Source organism: Pangasianodon hypophthalmus, chromosome 9 (assembly GCF_027358585.1).
Source record: "Pangasianodon hypophthalmus isolate fPanHyp1 chromosome 9, fPanHyp1.pri, whole genome shotgun sequence".
Lineage (NCBI taxonomy): Eukaryota > Metazoa > Chordata > Actinopteri > Siluriformes > Pangasiidae > Pangasianodon > Pangasianodon hypophthalmus.
Window position 1 is genome coordinate 17,131,032 of NC_069718.1, and position 25,142 is coordinate 17,156,173.

The 25,142-nt window shown below is 41.3% G+C and overlaps 2 protein-coding genes across 3 annotated transcripts in view; one reads left to right on the forward strand and one right to left on the reverse strand.

The window, feature by feature from the left end:
- The window catches only part of otud7a (OTU deubiquitinase 7A), an 83,240-nt gene that overhangs the window by 14,124 nt on the left and 43,974 nt on the right, over positions 1-25,142 (reverse strand). The gene's annotated exons all lie outside the window — the stretch shown is intronic.
- On the forward strand, positions 3,511-24,721 carry klf13 (Kruppel-like factor 13). Its single transcript, XM_026919054.3, has 2 exons — positions 3,511-4,332; positions 16,686-24,721. The coding sequence occupies exons 1-2, from the start codon at positions 3,765-3,767 to the stop codon at positions 17,012-17,014; spliced, it is 897 nt and encodes a 298-aa protein (XP_026774855.1). The 5' UTR covers positions 3,511-3,764; the 3' UTR covers positions 17,015-24,721.

Consider the following 25,142-nt stretch of genomic DNA (forward strand, 5'->3'; position numbering starts at 1 on the left):
AGCCACGGGACAACAGATACAAGAGTGTTATCCACTCCAGCCATCCAAAGAGGTGAGGGGAAAACATCAGCATGTGTAATGATTGACCAGTAAAGGGGGGTTGCTAATTAGAGGCCCTCTGAACACCAGTGGCAAATGCACTGAGGAGACGGTTGTGCTCATGAAGACAAATACACCCTGGGGGGAAGGGCTGTTGAGAGAGTGAAAGTACTAGTAATATTGTGTGCGTGTGTGTATGTGCATGTATGTGTTATGTGGGCACTCCTTTTTCTGTTTAAATGTCGTACAAAGCCTTTCACACGAAAAGCTATCTCTTCCTCGTCTTCAGTTCTGAAAGCAGTCTTGCTGTTTCTTGCACAATAGTTATGCCTTAGACACAACTAAGGCACGGTGATCTTAGATCAGTACAAATTGCAATTTCTGAGCAGGAAGAGAGTATTTGCGCCCATGATGGGAAACGAGACATTTCCCAACAACGACAGAACAAAGCTAAACCACAAGAAGTAAACAACCTCTGGGTCTCATGTATGTCAAGAGCTGTGCATTGACATTTAAACGCTGCATGCTTCTATTCAACACATAAACAAGACATCCATTAACTGAGAAGACTAAACTTAAAAAGCTTTTTTAAAAACACTATGCTTGTAGTCAGCGTCAGGACATATCAAGAGCACTTCTCATCTGCAGAAAGACGATTGCTCTAGTTAAAGTAACATTGCTTTATAACCTTCAGCCTTCTGATTTGCTAGTCAGATCATCAGAGCACTCTGACATGTTCTAGTGAAGAGTGCAGTCTCTGAGTGATTACGATAAACACCTGAAGTGCTGTTTATTCCAAGTGCTTTTCCTGTAACAAACTGGAAGGAAATCTTGTGCACAATGCGCATAAACTTCTACCATTAGTGCTACTGAGTTTATTCAGCTTCATGCCATGTTTCTATGCAGTGTGAGACATATGATTCTGTTGATCTTCCTAACACTACAGTGATCGGGGCGCATCCTTGTTGTTGAAAGGAGATGACCCATACCGCACAAAGCTAAAGCACCACATGTTCTAGGCACCACAGCGTGGCCTCGAATGGACAGTTTAACCCAGTGATGCACATGGTCAGACCTTGCAGAACTAGTATAAAAGATACATTTATTTTATTAACGTAACAGCAGACAAGATAAAGCAGACACTAAAAGAATTAAGCTACTCAGTTTGTTGTGAACTCAAAAGGAAAACTAGTTTCTGAAACTCTATGAATCAGTACTGACTATTAAAATAGCAAAATGAGACAAATCCTTTCACTGCAGGGGACATCTAGTGGGAGAGATCACACCCACCATCTAAATTTTTGGTATTGTGTGAGCTCAGATCACCAGTAAAAGGCCACACAGTGGGCTGTGTGTGGGTGAAGTGAGAGGTATTCAGAATTTCTTACTGTACTTCTTGTACAGTGTTTGGGCTTATTTTAATATTATCTCTATAAGCAAAATAATAACGCATAATCACGTTTGCAATGTAGTACAGGTACAGTTCTCCACTATTAACTGTGAAGTCATTACTGCACTACTGTGCCTACATGCCCGGAGGAGTACTAACACATTCTTTAGTACTGTAGAGAAAATTTACATTTATAATTTTTTTAAAAAAACATAGCTAAAAATATTTGTCTGTATTTCTGAAACATAGATATGCAGTAACCAGTAACCTGGTATTGTCTTTTCACCCATTTCTCCTGCTTGTCTGACTGCTGAAGACAGACAGATAAGCATTTTCCCCCTTCATTCTGAGGCAGCCATCTTGTGAAAGAGGAACTGCCCCCTTGTTGTTGTGCTGTCATGGAGTGCGCCTCTGAAGAACCACATGAAATGCAAGAACACCCGGTCCTTGTGGTGAAAGAATATGTAAAGTAATACAGACAGATGGCCCTCTGAATTCAGGAACTTTCCAGGGCCTTTTGTGAACAGAACTGAGAGAGTACACACTTTCCCACAGGAGAGATGCACAGCACTTGTGTTCAAGGGTGCACGACTGCATCCTTGCTTTTGTTCTTTCACGTTTCCCCCAAAATCACCTTTGATTTTTAAAATCAGAAAATATTCTGGAATATTCTACTGCTTTTGGCTTCTTTCTGCTCCTCTGGTTTTAAATAATTGCAAACAGAACAATGAAGGTTGTTTTATAAAGATGGTCTTTAAAGTGTGGCATCTATTTTATTTATTTATTTTTTTAGAATTGTTATTAGCCTCTCTGCTGTTAAAACTTAGGCAGCTAATCTGGCTAATTAAAACAGTCTAATTATTTTATTTGTTCTTTTAACTCAGTTTTGATTTGGGGGGTTCAGTCAATGTGCCATGAATCTGCTTACACTTTTATGACAACCAGCTCTTTATCTTCTATCAGCTTATTTACACAACGTCTAATTTTCCTTCTTGAAACATTACTTCCTTATGACTGCTGAACAGAAGTGCATACTCCTTTCAGCTAATAGCAGCAAGCCAACAGTGTGCTATCCAAGACACACTGGAGTCAGTGAACCTAATCACTCCATACTTACGTTTACACCTAAGTAACTTATTATTATAGGCATTTCCACAAGTACATGACGAAGAAGCTAACAACACTTGTGGTACTTGACCAAAGTCTGTACTTGCTTAACCTGACCTGTTCATAATTCTTGGTTTTTATAATCCAGACTGAAAACATACTTGTTTAAACTAGCCTATTGGTAATTCTTGGGTCTTTTGTTTTGTTAATGTTTTCCATGAGTTGTAGTAGGTCTTATATAACAACAGCAACAATAATAATAATAATAATACATTTTATTATTATTATTATTATTGTTGTGGTTGCTGTTGCTTATTTTTATTATTATTAATTATTATTATTATCATTGTTGTTGCATAATATTATTATTATTATTACTGCTGCCCAACTATGAACAATAACCTGTTATGACAATCGTTACAACAGTTATATAATGTTCAAATACAAGAAAGAACATTTCATTTTGGAGTGATTTTAATGGCGTTTGCTTAGTACCAAACACATTTCACAATTTGTACAACACCATTGCACAATTTAGCTCCTCATACAACTGTATCAAATATCATGTCTACTATTAGACAAGCAAATGTGTCCAAAGCGTGCAGTGACTTAAATCACGTGCATATTATTATGACGTGCATCCAGTTGGTAAAATGTATGGAAGAGCATATGAAGTAGGACACTACTGTGCGCTACAGCCTGCTTGTTAGTAGCGGATATAAGGCCAGGGTAGATAATAACAGCCTCTGTTATGAGAACACTCGAATAGTACTGTACTAGACCCTGAACGTAACAACTAAATACTACACCACCTTTGGTAGGGTACTAGTTAGGCACCCTATATAGCACGGTGGTATCCGGTTTTGGATGGATCCGAGTACACTTGGTGAAGTTTGAGCCGGTGCACTTCGGGACACTGAGCGGGCCAATGAGCTCGCGCGCGCTGTGACGACACTCGGGGCCACCACGCCCCCAGCGTGGATACCGACAGCTCCAGTCAGCGCAGAGCACAATACTGTCACTTTACGTGGGTATGGACTTTTCAGCCAAGATGGGGAGTTTTCATATTCAAGCAACACAAGTTTATCAGCCTCTCTTTGTCTGAACAATAGCTCTAAAGTGAACAAACAGTCAGTGCGGCGCGTTAACGGTTTGTGTCTCCGCGTGCTTTTCTTCAGGATGTCAGGTTTCTTGAAAAGCCGGTAACGACACGAAGTGAGTTTGCTGAATGTTCAGCATCACACAAAAGGGATCGACGACGGAGTTGAGCGATTTAGACAAGTGTCATTTCGCTTCTGAATGTTATAAAGCAACATCGGGGGCATTTTTGTTTTGCGTCTTTAACAAAATGGAACATTTAGCTGCAGAGTGCCTTGTGTCTATGTCCAGCCGCGCAGTCGTTCACGCTCCTAAAGGGAACAGGGAGATCCGACCCGAAACTGCGCCTGCACCCAGGAACGGAGAAGAGGCCAAGGAAGCGCTGGTGAAGGACAACTCTTCTCTCTTTGTCGTGGCGCGGATTCTGGCGGATTTCAATCAGCAGAGCCCTACGAATTTCGCCGAACAGGCAAAAACGAAAGAAGAGAGCATGCCACCAACCCCAACGCGAGAGGATGGGAACTCTGCCACACCTACCGCCGTCCCTGCCGACTCTGCCCTTAAACAAAGAGGCAAGCGATGGAGGGCTCGCGCTGAGCAGGAGTCCCCGCAGAAAAAGCACAAATGCCACTATTCTGGCTGCGAAAAAGTTTATGGCAAATCATCACATCTCAAAGCTCACCTAAGGACACATACAGGTCAGTTCCCATTGCAGCGAGTGCTTTATCATTTTGCAGCTCACACCGAAAGGTTGGGATAAAATCTCCGAGTTGCACTGTGAGGATTTCTCAGTGTACCTCTACCTCTACCTCGCTGCAAATAGCACTGTCAGTAACACACCGTGCTCCAAACCTTGCTTTGGCATAGTTAAAGTAATACAGAAGACGACGAATTTCTCACACATAGCTCGCTAACGTTAGACATTTCTTAAACAAAAGTAGGTTAATATGATATTTAACCGTGAGGCGCGGCGTCGGAAATAACGTCACGCCCACAGGAGAAGCCTGTAGTCGAAATAGCAACAGTTTCCCACCGATTTAACACACAGCACCACATCCGGTGTCGTCTACACAGATGAGCTCACTTGCAACACAAACGCGTATTAAACCTGGTGTGTAGGAGGCGTTCTGGGACACTGTGTCCAGACCAAGTGCTGGAAGTCAATGCGGAATTAGCGCGCGGTTACAGCTTAACCTTTCCTATAGGACAGAGTAAACAAACCTCGCGCAGGCTACAATTAACACACACATACACACACACATATTATATATATATATTATATATATATATATATATATATATACACACGCACGCCCGTAGGAAGTTCTACCCAAAGCCTACACTTTTCAGGAAGCTTATTTCTTATGCAAAAATTAAAAAGTTGTCGAAACTGACAGCACTTAGAAGGTCACCAAGCAGCTAAGCTAACAGCCGAGAAATGCGCGCGACGCCCCCCGCAATGCCGCGGTCATCCTAACGCCACCGACCCCTTTGTGTTTTTTTTTTTTTTTTGGATACCGCTGATAATCCAAAGCATGCAAAGATTGGAATAAACGCGCAGAAAAAAAAGCCGAATAAAGAGAAAAGGGGTGGGGGTCGGCTGGAGTTGTGTAGATGAGGGTGCTTCTTAAGCCCTTTGTTGTGAAGTGCCACACCCCCGCGCGCTACACTGCCAGCTGATCTGGCCAGCAACAGACTCAGCTAGACGAGCTCCGAGAGAGCGGAACACAAGCACACAGCACCACCCTTCAGCTGCACATCGAAGGCTTTTGTGCAAAAAAACAAATAGTCTAAATACAAAGAAGTTGTGTATCCTTGTCTAGTTTTCTTGGATTTTTTCTTTTATGTTGCATAGCTGTTAAATTTGATTAATAATGCCTTCACAAAACAGTTTCTTATACAACAAAGGCAGCTAAGTCACCTCCCCCTCTAAAGAAGAGGTCTTGCACTATAGCATTAAGCACATCTGGCATCATAAAAGTAGAGATCACCACCAAGGCTTTGCCTTGACGTGGCTGCATGGTACACACCCATTTAGATGTACACGGCTGCCACGGCACACCCTTTTCAGATGCGACAGTGAGTGCGGACAGGATGCACCATGTGAGCAGCAGTGGAGAGGATTTGTTCATGAAGCTTTCAGCAGCAGGCTTAAACAAGGCCTGAGTCAAAGCAAGCCTAAAGCCACTAGCTTACTACTCATTTGTGCTGGATAGTTCATTTCAGAGGAATTAGTTAACATTATTTAACTTCTTCATCTCACACACCTCCTCCTCCTGCCTCCTTCCTCTCCTGTATCTCCCTTTGTTTTTACCTCCATTCCTCCTTGAGATCAGTTGCATATTCAGAGTTCCTACAAAGTGACTGATGTAATGCACCACGTGGTAATCACTATAGTCTGGCATGTGGCCTATCATATATAAACATACATATGTGTGTGTGTGTGTGTGTATATATATATATATATATATATATATATATATATATATATATATATATATAGTTCATGATTTTTTTTGGCCTCAGTTAACTTTCAGGCTTGCAACTGGGTGGTGTTCTGGTTGAATAATGTGTATTCCGTCTCATTTGTTTTGGTAATCAGAGAATGTGGGTCACTTGGGTTCAGCAGTCCAGGCTCTGCCAAACTGCTATGTGCGCTGAGTCTTTTCCAAAGCACTCAGCAGATTTTCCCTCAGTCCCAACCAATAGATCAAAGAGAAAATGGATCCCTCTCCCAGCTAAACACCACTGTCTAAAAGAAGGGGGAACACTGTGTTATAAAAACAAACCAGTGAGCCAAGTGGGCTGGAGTCCTTATTTGACTTTAGCAACACCCTGAACTCTGTGCCGACTCTGGTTTGAACTCCATGCTGGAACGTTTGTCCTCCTGAATCAAAATCTGGGCACAGACCTCTGTTTCTCTTCGAATTAAAAAATACTTGGAGCTCAGGATTTTTTTAGATGACTCACTGTAGCATTGCTAATGTTTCTGATATGAGGTCATATTGGAATTTAGAACTGTTTTCCCCTACAGTATTAGTTTTGGCTTGCAATTTTGCATATATGTGCGCTGTATGCTGTGGAGCGGCCGGGAAGCCAGTCATCACGTGTGCTAGCTTGCTGTGAGAAAAGGAGGTTTATGATGGAGCTTGAGCAGATGTACTATTGTGATCAAATGCTGGCTTAAATCATGTGACAGGGGGCTTGACTCACTGCTTTGAAGGAGACTGCAGTACTGTATGCATTGAAATGCAAATATAGTGAGAACAATGTTAAATAGTAAATGTAATCTCAGAAAAAAAAAATGAAAAGAAAGGTTTGTTGTTTTTGATGGCTGTAACACAGTAGTAATGTGCCTCATCACTGAGTATTCTAACCTCCAGCTGAAAGAGTTTGGGAGCATAACTAATGACTGTATCTCTGCAAACACCATTTCACATTGAGTGATTGCACATTGCTTTCCACGCATCTAGACCTTATGCAAATCCAGCTTGGGTGTTTGCAGTGCTGTTCTGTATAATTGACCCATGTGTCTGAAGTTCACTTGGCCATTCCCTGTAATCCTGTGGTGACCTGTGGTTACAAAATGTTCCTGATTGAGATAAGGTTAGTGGAATGACCTTGAGGTGGCTTCCCAAGAAATCTGTTACAGCTTAGCTTGACGGTACAGCCAGACTTTGGCTGATTCTTGAATATAGAAGTTAAAATTGAACTTTTCTGCTAGAGGATTGTTTGATCATTCTCTTTGTTCTCTAGTTTTCATGGAGGATGTCTGTATATTAATGTGATAATCAGAATCATGTGGATGAATTTTGATTCAGAGAAATTAGATATGTTTTACATTAAAGAAACAAAATATGGTTGACTATACACCAACCTGAAAAGCTGGGAAAAAAATAATATACTGAACTCTTTGGACCTTTAACTTTAATTCCTACATAAACCCACAAAGATAGTTCTGGTTACAAAACTTCTACAGATTGCAGAAACATGTAGGAGAAAATCTAAGTTTCTTAGAACATGAGATTGTGCTGTGCAAGGCTCATAAATCATAATCACCCACACAGATGGATGACTAGATGTGTTGTCTTCTCTGTGACGTAATATGCTTGCAGGTGGCAGTTTAGAGAATTCTCATTTCTGTAATACATTGAAGGGAAAAAAACACTCAGTACTGCTTTGGTGCAGGATGTATGTGAAATAGAGTGGGTGGGGGTCCATATGAGAAACACACTCTTGAAACCTGAGAGTTTCAATGCAGTTAGAGAAAGTGACATATTTGCAGGAAATCTACAAAGCTGAGGCTCTTATACTTGTGGGCAATTTGGCACACACATACTATGCTTATAGTGCATTTGAGGTCTTTTCCTTGAGGTCTTTACAGCAATATTTTTTAACAAAATATCTGCTGTATGAGTTGCAAAGCCACGTCTCATCCTTTTGTCTCTATTCCTAAAATATTAAATGTGGCTTAACTTAAACTGGGCCATATGTTAATGACTAAAATGTCTTTAGCTGGGTGTTTTGGTTTTGGTAATAGCTGAGATCTATGTTTGATAATCTGTCATTTCATTTGCTTTACCCTCCAGTTGAACTGGAACTTTCATGCCAGACCTGGATTTGATATTCTCATTGATAATTCTGCACTACAAAAATTAGCCCTCTGTAAGTTCATTAAGTGCACAAATGTGTTTGATTAGCAAACACAAGATGGAGTCTTGTGTTTGGAAAAGGTATACATGGGTGATTTGGGATAATCTCTCTCGACAATAATCCAGTCTGCTCCCTGTACATCTCCATAATGTCATCAGGCTCATATAGGTTGAACTAGTGTTCATGGGAATGTCTAAAAGACTGAAGCAGGGGGTTTAACTGAATCACATCGAGGTTGTGGGCTGCTGTTTATGCACTCTTTCCCCTTTTCTCTGCACTGAATTACAGAATGTAGGTCAAAGGTGTGTTAAGACATGACATTTTCAAGGGTACATGCTGAATACAAATGGCTCACTATACTGCTTGAGTTTGCAAGGCTTCAGCAGGTTGAGGGTCTAAGGTTACTAGACAGATTTGTCTGACAACTCATAAAGGTGGGGTGTGGGTTCCCCTTCCTCTGAACCACTTGGCCTTAGCTATGGAAAATTAACTGAAAAGCAATAAATTGACAAGAGATTAGCTAAAGCAGTTTTTTTTTTGGTAGGGACAACGTTTCACAAAACACAAAAGGGGGTGGTGTTCAGTTTGGTGACCCTGTCCCATATCTCACGGAGGTTGCAATGCTTGTGTGTTCATAACCCAGCTGCAATGTGTGTAGAGCCTAATTAGATAAAATATTTCTGTTGCCATGCTGAAATTGAATAACATGAATAACTTGTCACGTCATGTCAAGTAATATGTGGTTAGTGTAGGCAAAGTGATGTCTCTGAGTCGCACATTAAAGGTCTCGTGTGCTGGGAGGCACCTCTAATCCTCATGGTTCCCAATGTCCATGACAAAATGCCATGTTCTAACTGCATTAACTTTTGATAGGCCTCACAAGTAATCAGACAATCTGACCAAAGATAATGGAATATTTCACAGAGGGTTTGCTTTTTTGTCCTTCCACTAACCCATATTGCTCCTGGAGGCTTCCCTTGGCATTGTGTTCTTGAGACACCATCATAAGGAACTTTTGTGCCTCACAGACAGGAATCGGGCTCTTTATTTTCATCAGGATAATGAAAACACTTTATTTATCAAAAATGTATAAATCTATGTTGCATAAAGTATAGATAATGCACTGGGAGGTATAATAGACCATAGGCTAGTCCTCAGCCTCCTCCTATACTGTCCTTCATACAGCACTGAGCTCACATATCTGTTAGTTAGCTTTGGCGGAACATTATAAAAACCTCTCTGTTTCTCCCCACCCCCTCAGCCTTGTGTCCTATTTCCCTAGCTGCTGGGGCTTTAAGAAAATGAGTTGCTAAGGTGTTGTGTATTTGGCAGGGCCTGGCCTTGCCCTCTAGTTGCGTGCAACCCAAGGGTGTCAGTTTCTCCTGGCAGGAAAGAGAGGATCTAAAACTGCCATGTTGCTGCATTTTTTAAGCCTTCCTGATGATTCGTGGAGCCACCAGTGGAGGGTCTCACACAACGCTTAGTACTGGCTGCTCACTTTGCCCTGCCTGGGACATGCTGTACAGAGTGGACCCACAAGGGAATGGGGATGAGTTGATGTTAATGCCCCCCCCCACCCCCCACCCCCCCACAAGCCCTGTTGATGTAGGTCATTTGTGCAGCTGCAGCTGCAGGCAGTCTGGTTTGGGCCTTTTCAGCCTGTTCATTTTGTAGCTAAGAACGCATAGAGAGAGGGGGATGATGTATATGTGTCTTTATTTATTGTGTGGCAGATTTGTGGTGTCTCCAAGCTGTCATATTTACATTTACTGTAGTCTGCAAGGTGGTTGACCCCTTCCTGTTCATACATTTCGAGCGAAAGATCAGAGTAGTGTGCTGTGTGAGAGGCGGTTATGGCATAGATGAAAAGGCGCATTCAATCTGACGGGCACCGGCTTTGGGGGTGGGAGAGGAGGGGGGATTGCTCTGCTATTTCACATACAGAGTGAAAAGACCTCATTCTGAATGCTCTCAGTCTGTCAGTGGGAAGACTGATAAAGACACTGATGAAGGTCTGGGTATGTTCTGGGCCTTTCTTTAATGATCAAACACTGTGTTATTTCAAATTGTACTGTATGGACTTTGTATTTAGTCATTGGTACAAGCAGGGGGGTATGACAGAGAGTCAAACTCAAGGTGCTCCCACGGCACCCTCCTGTCCATGCCAGTATTTCTGTAGATATAAACAGCTCCTAATAACAGCAGCTGTCTCTGTGTCCTAGGTTAACCAGGCTTAAACAGATTAGCCCACAGTCTGCAGCAAAGAAAGCCTTTATAGTGCCATCAGCTAATTAATGAGTCTAATATGGTGAGGTGTAGAATTCTACCAACCTGCCTCTTTAGAAAGAAGGTAGAACGCTACATGACTTATCTGAGTGTAACTGCCTGACACTCTGGTGCATCTGAGTTCCTCTGAGTGCTGTAGATGGTGGGGTGGAGTGAGTTATGGTTATCACAAATGGAATACTGAAATGGCTGACAGCATAGACCCTCCCATAGCACACTAGGCTGATGCTATTGTTCATACCCAGACAGTACTGACACGAGACACGCAGTTCAAAAGTGATTTTTCATCAGAAAAAAAAGGGGATAACAAATTAAAAATGGTTGTGTTTGGCCATCCGGGCTATCAGCAAGACCATTTTAGCCCACCCATATATCTTTGTTCCACCTATACTTCAAACGACATTAATCGCATATTTGTCCAAGTCAAACCAGTGAAAGCAGACAGCAGACTAAAAGCCTTTCAAGTGCTGGAGCCTGTGTGGTTATACAGGCCCTCCTCCATATTCCCATTCACACGTGCACACAGACGCTGACACAGACGCACTAACATGCAGGGAGAGATGCACTTCTTTATTTTGCCATCTTCCTAGTCTCTGCATTTGAATCTGGGCTAAACCACATGAGGAACTTTTCATTTTGTAAGCAAAAAAAAAATAAAAAATCTACATTTGTTCACACAGTGTGTGGTGTTAATGCTTTCTCTGATAAATTAAAGACAGCAGTGGCTTTATTACCCGTTGCTCTTGTGCCAGTGTTTGTGGTTTTTGGTCTCTATGGTATATATGGCCACACTGAGCTCATTTCTTGGCTTGTTGCACTAGTTGGTGGGTGTGACCCACATCTTTCTCCTGGCATGGTTATTGCACTAAACTGCAGGCACTCCCATGATGACGGACTCTGATGAACTAGCGTTGTGTCACAAAGCTACCACTGCAGGAGTGACACGCAGACTGATCTGAGAACAGCACAGTGCTATTATCTGTTAATGATGAGGATTTGGACATGACAAGGTGGTCTGGGACTAGAACAAAAAGGCAGGCTACACCCCGTCCAGAGGCTGGAGCTTCCACAGCAGTCTTGTCATTAACCCACTGTGGAGAAGCATGGTTGGCTGGCTCCTGCCTGGCTCTCAGCCACGTCTATAAATGCAGGAATAAATTACATCCTTCTGATGAGTGCTGCTACTACACTCGTGGTGCCGGTCTGGGACTCACATTTAGCTTGGCCTGCTATGGATATCATTGGGCTTGCAGTGGAGCTCAGTGTGGTGAGTGTTGTGTTCCTCATTCAGAAGGGTCTAACCAATACTTCATATGATCCTTCAAGCCAACCTCATGACAGCATCAAACCACTATTATAGGTGGGTTTATGCTGGTGAGAGAAGCATGGCTTTCTCTTGGCTCTGTTCATAAACTGCCCTTTTTAGCTAAGATCTAGGACTATCCATTTTCTTCTTTATTTTTGCTAAACTCAGCGAAGATCAGGTCTCAAATCAGACTAAAGGCAAGCTTGCTTGGTGTTGTTAGCTGCCTTGTTGTCTGCTTGGTATAGCTAGTGACTATATAAAGCAATAACCCAGAGAGGATCTACTAACCATGGACATATGTCCCTGGGCCAATCTGTCCTGACCCAAACCGCATATAAAAATACATTGTTCTAGGTATATTTTTGGTTGCATTTAGTCAAAATGTAATACTTTCACTCTGGCTGAACTCTAGGTGTCAAATTGCAATCACTAGCAGACATCAGGAAGGTCAACAAGGTACCTCTTTTAAAAAAGTCTTCTAAATGTCCCAGTTCAGTGAGAATGCTTGGTTTAACATTCTCTCTCTTTCTCTCTCTCTCTCTCTCTCTCTCTCTCTCTCTCACATTGTCTTACTAAAGACAAGCTATCAGCAGGAATTGCTTCCCAGGGGACATTAGCTGAGAGGTGTCCAACAAAATTTAGAGTCTAGAAAAGTTCTTTCCTGAGCACATTTGAGAGCTTTCTTCAAAAATCTTGTGTGTATAGCCCTCAAGATGGAAATGTGTGGCCTGGGAAGTGTACTTTATGAGGCTTATAGTGCTGAACAGTCAGGGTGGATTCACTAGACCTCCTGCCGTTCATGTCTGACTGCCTGCTTTGCTGTCTCACTCCCCTGCTGGCTTTTGAGGCTCACGGCTGAAGAGGCTGGTGGAATTTTATCTTTGCTCTTCTTAGAACAGGTGACTGACGTTAAGTCTTGTGGCTCGTCATTCAGTCTCGTTTAGTGTTGCTCAGATACAGGGCTGATCAGATGACCATGGAGCAGACGGTTGGCCTCAAAGGGCCTCTCTCCTGTTTCCCAGTGTTCCATCTCAAAGCCCATTCAGGATAGATGCAATCTCGCTACTGTATTAAACCGTGGACTTAGCACACATTCATGTGGCAGCTAATCAAACCATTTAAAAGTCTGCTTGAGTTATGTAAGCTTGCTACCTGTGACATAATTGTATCATCTCAGAGGGAAGACATTTGCTGCTCTGTTCTCAGTACACGATGTATCTGTGATGTAACTGCCTCCCGAGGTAACTGGGTCACTGTGTTCGTTAGTGGAGAGCACACAACAAAAGCCTTCCCTAATTACTGCCCTGTGTTCTTAGAAATACAGGGACACACAGTCCTGCTGGCTCCCTGCCAGGCAGAGTTGAGCATACGAGCAGCCTCTGACATCACCGCCCGCAACCCAGTTCATGTAATGCAGCGATGCTTTGCACCATCTACACTGCAAGCACCCCCCTGAAGTCTGGTAAAAATGATAGCACTGAAGGGAAAGGCTAGGAGAGTTGTGCTTTGTGCAAATACATGGAAGAGTGGGTGGAGCAGGTCTGGCAGGTCTCACATTTCCACGATTGTGGCCTCCCTGTTATTTTTCCACAGAAACAAAAGGGGATCTCTCAAAAGACCCCTGACAGTAAGTCTCTTTATCCTAGGGATTCTGCAACAGCCCGGTGTCAGTGTTGTCCTTTCAAATAAGTCTATAAGTTAGGTAAATAACAAGTAAACCAGCCTTTGTTTGTGCAAATGTTTCTCTGTGTGCTTATGGTCACAGATGGACACACAGTCAGAAAGTCCTGAGCTCAGCAGTTCTTCTGAATGGACAGCTTGCTCTTGTTTCAGATGTGTGGTGACACCGCGTGACACCTTTGTCTGGAGGTTCTACCTGACTACTCACACACAACCTCCCTCTTCACTCAGGAGTGTTCTGGACAATCACCATCAACAGCAGCACAAAGGATAGCAGCCAGTGTGCGCTCCCGTGTGGATGTGCTCCAGAATGATCAGGAATTTAATCTGCAGTTAAATCGCTGCTGCTGGTGTGGCACTTTTTCAGACTCCCACACTCTCTTTGTGGTTTCATTTCCTCTTCTTTTATGCTGGTTTCTCCCTTTTCTTTCTAAATGAAGTTTGTCTATTCAACACACTCTGGTTCAGCTTTCTGTGTGCGTTGTGCTCTTAAGCAGGGATGTAATGCCATGGAGGTTCTGGTCCTGATCATCTTTCTTATGGCCAGTGAAATATTTATGTTGTTGGATCTGTTTTCATTTACCCTGAGGCCATTTGAAGATACGTAGGTTTTATTAACCATGTATCCTTGTAACCACACTGTTTCATTAATTAATGCAACAGATCATAAGTTACTTGTGTCATTACTAAATCTGAATAAAGCATGTTCCTCTTTCCTTTAAGAACCAGATTTATCTTAGATTACGCTTATGTTTATATTACGTGACTGATAGATGCAGGATGTTTAAATGAGTCAAACAAGAGTGACCCTTTCTGATTAGCTCACCAGTATGTAAGTGATGAATGGACCAGAGGATAGAGATTAATACTGGTGTGGATGGACACTCATGAATATGTGTAGCAAATGAGGATTCAGTGGTGGCTTGTTTGCATAAGAACAAGACCTTAGAGACTTTACTTGCATTTTTTCTGGAATGAGGATTAGTCTATTTATGTGGGAGTGTAGGAGCTGTTAAGGCCTTGATTATTTGTGAGTTTGATAAACTACTATAGGAAAAGTATGGCTAGTGGATGCACATACAGTCTGTGTGTATTTTTCACTTCTTGAGTGCAGACAGTCGGCATACTGAGTGACTGAGTAAGCTTGAATAGACAGACAGTGTTGTTTCTACGTGTGTGTGTGTGTGTGTGTGTGTGTATACCCAAGGTCTGTGACCAGGGGGGGAATGGGGAACGCCACTGAGTCTGTCTACACGAGAGTGGCAGGACATGAGCCCAGACTGAGCCAGTATAGACCCTCTCCGCTCTACAACCATTCTGCGTTGGGGGAAGGGACCCTGATGTCTCACACGCTAATCTGGCATCATACTGAATGTGTGTTTGAAGTAGTACAGTGATTTTCCACTGGGACCTATGGGGAAACTACAAAACAAAGACAGTTGCACTAGCCTGTCTGGCCCTCTACATACATTTCCTGCTTTGTCCAACTTCCTTGCATAATGACTGAGATGTCTGACTTCTTTCTTTTCCACTACTGTTTGCATTTTTAATGTCTAGGATTGTAAGATGAATGGTTACAGCAACCACACATTGCAACAAATCACTGCATTCAAGCTTTCACATGGGTCGGAAGCACTGCTGAAAGAATTAGAACAGTAGCTCCTGTGCCTCCAGGGCAGAAGAGCAGTGGAATAGAATAAAATGGACATTGTATGGTTTACTTGGTTATTCAGTGCAAGATGCTTTGTATAGACTGCATACACGTTACCACATGGAAATGTACAAAACAACCCAAGACATATAGGATATATAGGCCCATCTGGCATCATATACTGTGTAGATTCGTTTTAAAGTCTCATTTTATTGCTCGATGTGAGAGGGGAAAGGGTATAATTACCTTATGTGTGGACTCACTAATAGTTACACGTTGGCAGGGACAGGGTAGCACTTTAGCATCTGAATCCTGTTTAATTAGTCTCTGTCTGAAGTGGCTTTGCTTTACTTGAGTGTCTTTGGTATCAAGCCTAAAACCTTTTTTCCCACCTGGTGTTTGTGTATTTAACACTCCTGACACACAACTCAGCATATCGTACATAGTGTATGTCTCTAACTTTTTTTTTACCAACTCTTCTTCAATTAGTATGATACAGTGCTTTTGGCACATATGTCTCATTTCTAATGCTGTGCATTCCTGACTTAATGTTTAGAGGCTTTTCACCCAATTTAACGACTGTAAAAACATTTTCACAGGCTATTCTGCAGCTGGAGGACTAATGAGAAAGAGTCAATGCATTCTCTGCAGTGCCTCATAAAATGCTGAAAAGCATGAGAGCCTTTATGTCTGCATGCAGGGTGTTCATTTGTAATCTAAATGCTGAATGGGAAGGTTAAACCCGGGAGTGACCCATGTGAGAACGGGTCCTGGCCTCTGTGCTTATTCGCTGCTATGTTCCATTGAGTCCTATAGTTGGAGCTAGACAGCTTCACTTTGTGCTGAGAGGAAGCTCAGCTTCACAAAATGGCTGTATATGTCTGGCCCAAAGCACTTCTTCCCATATCCCGGTCCTAACTTAAACCACTGTAACAGAAACAGTGGCCACTTCTGTTATATGCTTGTATGGATTCAGGTAGTGAAAAATGAACTTGACACAAATAGGCACGTTTTACTAAAACAGGATGTCTGCAGTTGTTTAATAGAGGCCATATGCAATACAAAGGGGCATGGCAGGACTTGGACATTTCTAAAAGAACCCTTTGTCTACATAAGGGTAGGAAAAACTGCTAGGGTAACATCAGCTGGCACAGAATCCCCTCCTGTTAGCAGTGTATGCACTGATGACTTGTAGCCTCCTTAGCACCTTTGTGTTGGATTCAGAGAACTGTCAAAAGAAAATCAGGCCCAAATTGGCTCAAATCACTTTTTGTCAGAAACAGAGTTAGGCGATCTTTGCCCAGGTGGAAATATAAACCTGCACAGGTTTATATTACTAAATAACGTTGTACTGTGTATACATTGATAATTAATCTATATAGTACTGTACTTAGTGTTTTGAAAATACACTAGTTATAGGTCTCTGTTGGTGTTGAGTAAATACTGACAGCGGTGTGTGTTTGTGTGTGATGCAGGAGAACGGCCCTTCCCGTGCACCTGGCCTGACTGCAGTAAGAAGTTTGCTCGCTCGGACGAGCTGGCACGCCACTACCGCACACACACGGGAGAAAAGAAGTTCGGCTGCCCACTGTGTGACAAGCGCTTTATGCGCAGCGACCACTTGATGAAGCACGCTCGCCGCCACTCCGACTTCCAGCCAGCCATGCTGAAGAGGCAGCAAGGAGGCAGCGGCACGCTGAACACAGCGAGCAGCACACGACCCGGATCGCTGAGCGACTACAGCCGCTCGGATGCCTCTAGCCCCACACTCAGCCCCACACTCAGCCCAGCCAACTCGCCTTAAACCCGCCTGCACTTTTCCGCCCTCTGCCCCCTGCAGCTCAGTGCTGTTTTTTTTAAACTCAAATTCTTTTCTGTCAAAAGTAGTGATGTTGCACACTTGTTAGCCGCCACCTCTCTTTGCTAATCCTTTCGCTTGCTGTGGTGTACTCTACTGTACATAACTGCTTCCTGTAGTGCAATTTTTTTTTTCTCACCAACTTCAAAAAAGAGAAAAGCAGAAAACAGAGAAGAAAATGCCTTTTCCAGATGGCAATATTTACCATATGTACCATATGTCTGTATTTTTTATAGTCTCTGGCCTCAGCCAGTTTCCATTGTATTTTTGTTGCTCTCTTTTGATCAAATCTGTTCAAATGAACAAAAATGTAGACAGAATTAACAGGTATAAATTTGTTTTTTTGTTCCTCTCTTTTTTTTTTTTTTAATTTATGACGGGTTAGGGGGAGTGGCGCACACACACACCTCAGGATTCTAGACAGTTGTTTTTCTTTTCTTCTCCTTTAATATTCACACTGACTGCACAATACAAGCATCACTTTACTCTGAAATTCAACAGGGGTTGAATTTTGTGCCCTGCTCAGGGATGGCCTTGTTAGCTTGAAAGAATGAACATGAAGAGAAAACATACATAAAACAGCCTTACACTCAACAAAAAAATTGCACTCTTCCTTTTGTTTTTTTTTATTTTTATTGGTGTTCACATCAGGTGAAACTAGTACTAGGTTTAACAGTCATAAAAACTCAATATCTGATCTGGCTGTAAGACGTGGTACCCCAGCATAGGGATTGGAATGGAGTGGAAGTCATTGTGTATTGAGACTGGAAGTAACTCTTTTTGTTTTTAACATTGCTATCTCTAAGACTCTTTTTCCCACAAAACTGTGAGGGTTGTTCTGGATAGGTCCTCATTTTAAAGGCTATGTTATAGTGGTATAAATCCAATTTTTTGGTCTAGATCTGACTTATTGAAATCTGCATGAAGATTAAAAAAAATATTTTGAAATCAGATTTAAACCACTATTATATGTGCACCTCATTTGTGTGTGTGTGTATATATATATATATATATATATATATACACACACACACACACACACACACACACACACACACACATATATATAAAATATATGTGTGTGTGGTCATACAACCGTGAGTCAGATTAAAGTCTTTTTTGTTTTTATTTATTTATTTTTTTACATCACACTTCACTGCACATGATTGTGTAACTTCGTGGCATAATTATGGTGGAGCGTCCTCATGATGTTAGTGATTTCATAAATATGTGCATGTGCCACATTTCAGGGCAGAGCTTTGTTCACACAGTAAGGACAGATATTGCGTGAACCATCAAGGCGAAAAATCGGATTTGAGCCACGAGGCTGGTAGTGTGAACATAGCTAAAGAAATCCCTACATTGTGTGAATGTAGGCGATAAAACTGCCATTACATGCACCACCTTCCCAATGAGGAGAATAGATCCCACTGCTCTCCTTACAGGACTGAACCAAATCCCCTAAAATGTGGAGGATAAAGTTTCAAAGCAGCAGCACTGCACCATAAAGACTGCACATGCATCAGCTTCAGGTTTTTTCCACAACAGTACAGATTTAACATACATAGCAAGGGACTTTGATTCCTGTGATTTGTTTTTTTGTTTTTTTTTTTTGTTTTTTGTTTTTTTAAAGAAAAGAGAATTAACAGGAAAAGCACACAAGAAGAAACCACCAAAGACTAGACGGCGTGAAGGTGAGAATAGGAAAGCTTTTCTGCCAGTGATATCCAGAGCTGGGGGAAGGGAGATACATTGGCAGTCTCAGGTAACGACAGATGCCTCAGCTGTGTGACCTTACCCACCTTACTCACTGCCACCTGCCAATTAGGAAACGGCTGTTCAAAACCAGGCTATTCATAGCATGCTGGAGAGTCACTGCAATGGTGCTATCCTCAGCGTGCCTCTCTCACTCCTCCTAGAAAGAGGCAGACAGTGAGAGGATGGATGAAGTGCTGAAGGGTGTCCCCAGGGTCTTTGCCCTGGCAGGCTAAATGCAGCCTGGAAGACTGCAGGTCTTACGAGAGGAGTAAGCTGGAAACTGGGCTGGGTTGCTGGGGCAGTAATGGGAGATTGTAGCTTGCCTAGAGAACAAAAGCAACTATCTGGACAAGGCAGGAAAGAAAGAGCTGACCCCGAGGGAGCCAGATAAAGACATGGGCTTTATCATAAGCCAAACAGTTCAGCAGAAGAGACAGCCAGTCAGCTCTCCCCTCTGGCTCTTGAACTGGAACACAGCCCTCCACTCCTATGCGTGCTGCCCCTCTTCCTGCCCACCCGCTAAGTGCTAACGGAAGAAGGAGCATCCCGTCATCTATCAGTGTTCTGCAAATGGCGCAGGGTGGTGGATCTCCTCTGATTGGATGCCATCGAAATTTGAGGACACTGGATTTCACAAGAAAGGAAGTTGAACAAAGGAGTTAAGGGCTTGTGAACAATGAGAATGCTTATGGTATCAATTAAAATTTCAAGCATATCCTGTCAGATCTGGAGTTCTGAATCCTTGGAGAAGAAAAGAAAGATAAATTTACTGTTTTTCCAGTACTAAGACCTTCCAGACTTTACTCAGCTACATCTTTCTTTTTTCTTTGACCGGCTGCTTTAAGACAGTTGCATTCATCAGAATCAAATGATAAGACAAGGCAGCACACAGCTGTAAGACTCTTTGGACTTTTTACGTTCTTTGTGCATCAAGACCTCTACATAGACTTCTTTACTGTCGCAGAGACACTGATTGAAGCAGTCAGTGTTGCTGCTAAACACATTACCTCAATATACCATTGTAGCAGCTGCTTTCAAACTTGATCCTCATTAAACAGGGGCATTAGACTCATGAAATATTGTTGCTACCAAATCCATGCAGTAACAAATACATATCATTTAAGCAAACAGCAGTTTACCGTCCTTTGCTTGCTGAAGCTTGGGAAGATGAAGGACCTGTGTGAGAAAGTGGTCTTATGTTTCTACGAGCCATTCCTCACAGCTATGCCTCATCAGCTCAGGCCAGAAGCTCACAAAACCTGCCATGAATAGAGGCACCACTGTCTAAACTATTTTGGCACTTGCCTCACACACACACATGCACATACTTACACACTGATGCACACACTCATTCACCCATCTCACACTTGTCAAGTCACTTTCACATGCTCTGTGTTATCCTCGTCTCACTTGTCATGCACGTGCTTATTGCATTTAACTCTTTATCACTCCGTGGAGGGAGATGGGACAAGGGCACGGCGGCACTACCCAGCTGGGGATGTGGTATCCCTGGACTGCAGGAGCAGGTGAAGGCCTGTGAATACCAGGCCTTGTCCCTCTCTTCACCCTCCCTCCCCCTGTCTTTCTCCTCCCTTCCCTTCCCTTCCCTTCCTTCCCTTCCCCCAGGGCCTCGCAGCCAGAGTCTTTCAAAACAGCACACATAATCAAAGCTTTCTCTCTTCTCTCTCTGAAGAAAACACCCATAACAAAATGAAACAGCATCACACGTGCATTACTCCTGCTGCAAGGCCACACATAATGCTTTCTCACTATTAGGTCATTTTAAACAGATTCCAGAGGTGTAGGAATCAAAATGTCAACCAATTCCACTGTGTTATAGCTAACACTGGAACACTAATTTAGTAAGTGCTAATTAGCTAAATGCCCTCTAGGCACACCTGTCATCAACCAACCATAAAGAGGAGATAATAACACCTTTCCATTCATATTGCTGACATATGCTGACCATCAGCTTTTACTCATACCACCATAGAGCTGTGTGTTGCAGTGCACTGGAAGTGCTGTAGGTCATCTGTGTGTTTTCTACACTGCTGGTCAGAGAACACGGTGACTTCTCCTCTGTCTCTAAAACTCTCCTCTGTCCAAAACCAGTAGCTGTTCAAATAGCACCCATGACCATGACTGGTCTTTAAACTGTTCTCACTATCTTGGGTACTAGTGAGATTATAATGTAATGAGTAAAATGTTTCCAGTCTCTGGCATCCACTTTAGTCACCTGTCACAGGTCAGTGTGAGACATGTAAAAAAACATGCATTTTCTTTCGCTCCATATATTCACTGTACTGAAACGACTTGAATCAGAAACGAGACCATTGAACATAGATTGTGGCATGTCTAGGGTAAAACTGTACTTGCTCTGTCCTTAGCTTACAATTCAACTTTGTGTGATTATAGATCATGGATGTATTCATCTGGCTTTGTTTATTTGTAATATATATTTCTGTGTTGTTTATTATTATTATTATTATTATTATTATTATTATTATTATTATTATTAATATTATTATTTCCATTTTCTGAATGATAAAAGCATATTTAGTTCATGTTTTTCTGATTATTGTTATTTTTGTTTTACATTTTAATCTCAGTTTTTTAAGCCTTGAGGAAGACAAGCCCCAAGAGTTCCCTCTTTATGCAGAGACACTGAATCTTTGTTATAAGCAGGATATAGATTTTTTTTTCCTTTCAATGTTGTGGAGAGAAGTGGGATAAAGGGGTGAAGTTAACTTTTATAAGGCTAATCTTTTCTTCTTTAATGCCTTGCACATGATTGATATAATTAGCTTCATTTTCAAATGACACATAACCATAGAGACCATAGCATTGTGAATAGGTAGTGTAGTCCCATGCTATTATTATTGTTACATTTTATTATTCTCTCCTTGGTTATAGATGACCATTGTGTTACTCATCATGTTTTTCCAAACTTGTACTTTACAAAGCAACTCAGAAGGTTATGAAGTATGAAGTATTTTGTTATTAGAGTGGTATAACTGAAATTATGGGCCAACTATCATGTCAACATTACCTAATTTATTAATATTCATTAACTCAGACTGTAAAGTTGAAAAAGAAAATAATTAAATGTTTCATGAAGTCCTTTAATGTTAATCATGAATCACATTTAACTATACAAATTTACCCAAATTAGCATAATTTATTTTCTATCTGTTGCCAGAATTATACTAATCGATATTAGTAGATTTTGATTTTGGGAAATGTAACTAATATTTTTTAAATAGCACATTAGCTTTGATAATAAGTGCCAAAGGCATTAAAGTAGCAATTCCAGGAGAAACCCTTAGAAAATTAATGCATATTCCATAATAGGTGACATTAACTAAATAACCTTGTACAGTTTTCTATGAGTGATGTGTTTTTAAGTACGTGTACAGGACTGAATGATGTGCATTAGACACCCAAGTATTCTTAAGTTTAACTCTTTTTTTTCCTTTTGGTGTGACATTAATGTAGCTTTATGTTGGTTTTTGTCTGATTATATTGCTTTCTTAATTTGTCTTATGCTGTACAATTTAGAACATACATGGTTAAATATCCTAAACTCTTGGATGCTATTATTGTTATATTAATCAGAAGTGAAAACCCAACCATTCCAAAGGATTGCAATTTCATTTGCTGTAAATGTGCTGCTTATATCAAACCAATGCATAGAAGCTACATTACTTTTATGTATTTATTTTATGTTCTGTTTTGGACTGTGATGTATTTTACTGAAATACATTTGTGACTAGTTAATTTGGGTACTTTTCTTAACATTGCATACTTTTTTTCTGCTGTTTTGGCAATGCGCTTATACTATATTTAATGGTGCCTACTGGACAAAATAGACACAACCATTCATGTTGGGACAGGATAAGCAGTAAACCCTGAGCCTCTCATAAAAGGGATTTTGCAAGTCTGCTTGCTTGTGTACACGCAGGTGTGCATTTTATTTTATCGGCATTCCCATGAAAAGTGAAAGACAGACATGCAAAACAGGGGTTAGGCCCATGGAACTGTTGCATGGAACACGGGCCAAAGTGGTACAACGCACCTGCCACTTGAGCCATCAAGCAAATTAACCCACACTGTACAATTAATTGAAGTTCAGCACTGGGTTCCTGTAACTAGAGCCTCACTGGGTTGTCACCAAAGACTTCTAGGGTGGATGAATTTGGGGATGTTTGCATTTGCATTAGCTGGAATTCAGGCTGCCATTTCACAAAGCACATTAGAGTGCTTTCAACTGAAAGGAAAAAAAAAATGTTTATCCTTCAAATCATATGACTCATTGGGTTATTCCCAAATGTGTCTGCCAGGAAGTTAAGGAAACAAAAGAGACCCTTTGAGTAATGAACAAAGCCACGGTAAACCGAATGGCTCACTCGATGTGTTAATTGCCCAAGTAACACATATCTGTGAAGACTTATGTAGACTGTTGTTTGCCCATTATTGCCTATATGTTCTTCTGGTCAATATAACCCTAGAATGAAGGGTGTTCACAGGTAGAATAGCACTGTGCTTGTGCAGGTTAGTTTTTCTCCAAAGAATCCATGTTTGGCAGTAAATGCCATTCAGTAATTGTGTGGCCTGGGAGGGAAACCCCCTGACATCAAGTGTTAGCACAGTTTAGGAATTACTGGAAACATCCTCCACATAAAAATGTAAATGTTTACCAGGGGAAAAACATGTTTTCGTTGTTGGCGTCATGTTGATACCATTAATTCCTCAAAATATTTCAAATTTGGGGGATTAAACTGTGTATTTTCACTGTACATGAAGGCTTGGAAAATACGGTCATGCTCTTACGCTTGGTCACTGATGGAGACTGATGCTTTTAAAGCATGTGGTCATTTGTGTCAGTTTGGTCTTCTCTTAATCTGCATGGTCAGACTCAAACACACAACTAGCCTTTTGGAAGCACGCAGCGTCCAGTGGTGTCAGCAGGGACAAGGCTGCTGTCGTAGCAGCTGTTAATGAGCACGCATGACTGGATTACTATAGGAGGCTCAAACTCAGAACCGCCCATACCTTCGCTCCTCTTTTTATGATGTGCACTCAGTAAACTTATTTTACTGAAAACATCTATGAAGCCCAATAGCTATGATATTTCACACAGAATAGAAAAGAGCTGACTGTCTTCAAATAGGTTTTTTTTTTCTTCATGGCTTCTCATCTTCTTCTCTCTATATGGGAGGATTCACTTGTAGCTGGATACCCAAAATCTATAGATATTAGTGACATTAATAAATGATGTTCAATGGCCACAACTAATTATTAAATTTCTTTGTGCTTTTGCACACCAATGCACATTCTTTTGTACTGACCATGAATCTCCAATCAGAAAATGAACAAATACAGAGGTTAAAGAGTTTTCGGGAGGTCATAGATGCTTCAAGCTGTCCTTCAGGCTTTATGTGTATACTTGGCTTGCCTTCCTGATATATGTATTAGTCTTTATTTTCTATCACCATGCAATGCCTGTTCCTGTGACTACAGCGCGGCTATAAAGCGCTTTGTACAAAATAACTCATATTTCAACTATGGCCAGTTCCTCTCGTCATGACCTCATTCGAAACCTGCCATTCACCACCATTTTTTCTTTTTTTTTTGCTCAATCAACCAAATCACTACAGTGAAGTATTACAGTTGTACAGTTCCATGAATTATACCGACTCTTAATGTTGCTGGTCATGGTTGCTCTGCTGTATCTTTTTATGACATTATTTTTTACATTCTAGACAATATATTGTGACTCTGTCCTATGCAAATATGAGAATTAACAAGAATTTGTCAAATAATGTATGTGTCAACTTGTATGCATGAAATAGTGAAGTTTACATTTGAAAATAAATGCATAAATAATCAGCTTTATTGTGGTGAAGGGTGTGAGTTATTTATTATCTTGAATTCTTGTTTTTCTCTCAACAGATGGTGTCTAGTATGATGAAATGATTATTTCTCACTGGCATTTATGCAACACACAATTAAAGCAAATTAAACAGTTTGGCAATGTAAAAACCTTCCAAATGTACCTAGTATCACTATTTTAACTACCTAAACTACCAGTATCTGTTGGTGGGTTCACATTTACATTCCTAACTCTTGTAACTACATACTTATTTTACTGAATTAACTGAATTTTTCACAGTAGTTACTGCAAATTATGTTAAACTAAATAATATGTGGAGTGTATAAGTGTATAAAATAATAATAAAGAGTGTAAGGGGTTAGCAAAATAGCTAAACTCTTAGGTGTTCCTACAACAGCCAACAAATGCAGTTGTTGTTCATCA

Coding starts and splice junctions, on each gene's coding strand:
- klf13 (XM_026919054.3), top strand. CDS start 3,765: ATGTTCAGCATCACACAAAAGGGATCGACGACGGAGTTGAGCGATTTA. Junction 4,333..16,685: donor TCACCTAAGGACACATACAG/GTCAGTTCCCAT, acceptor TGTGTGATGCAG/GAGAACGGCCCTTCCCGTGC.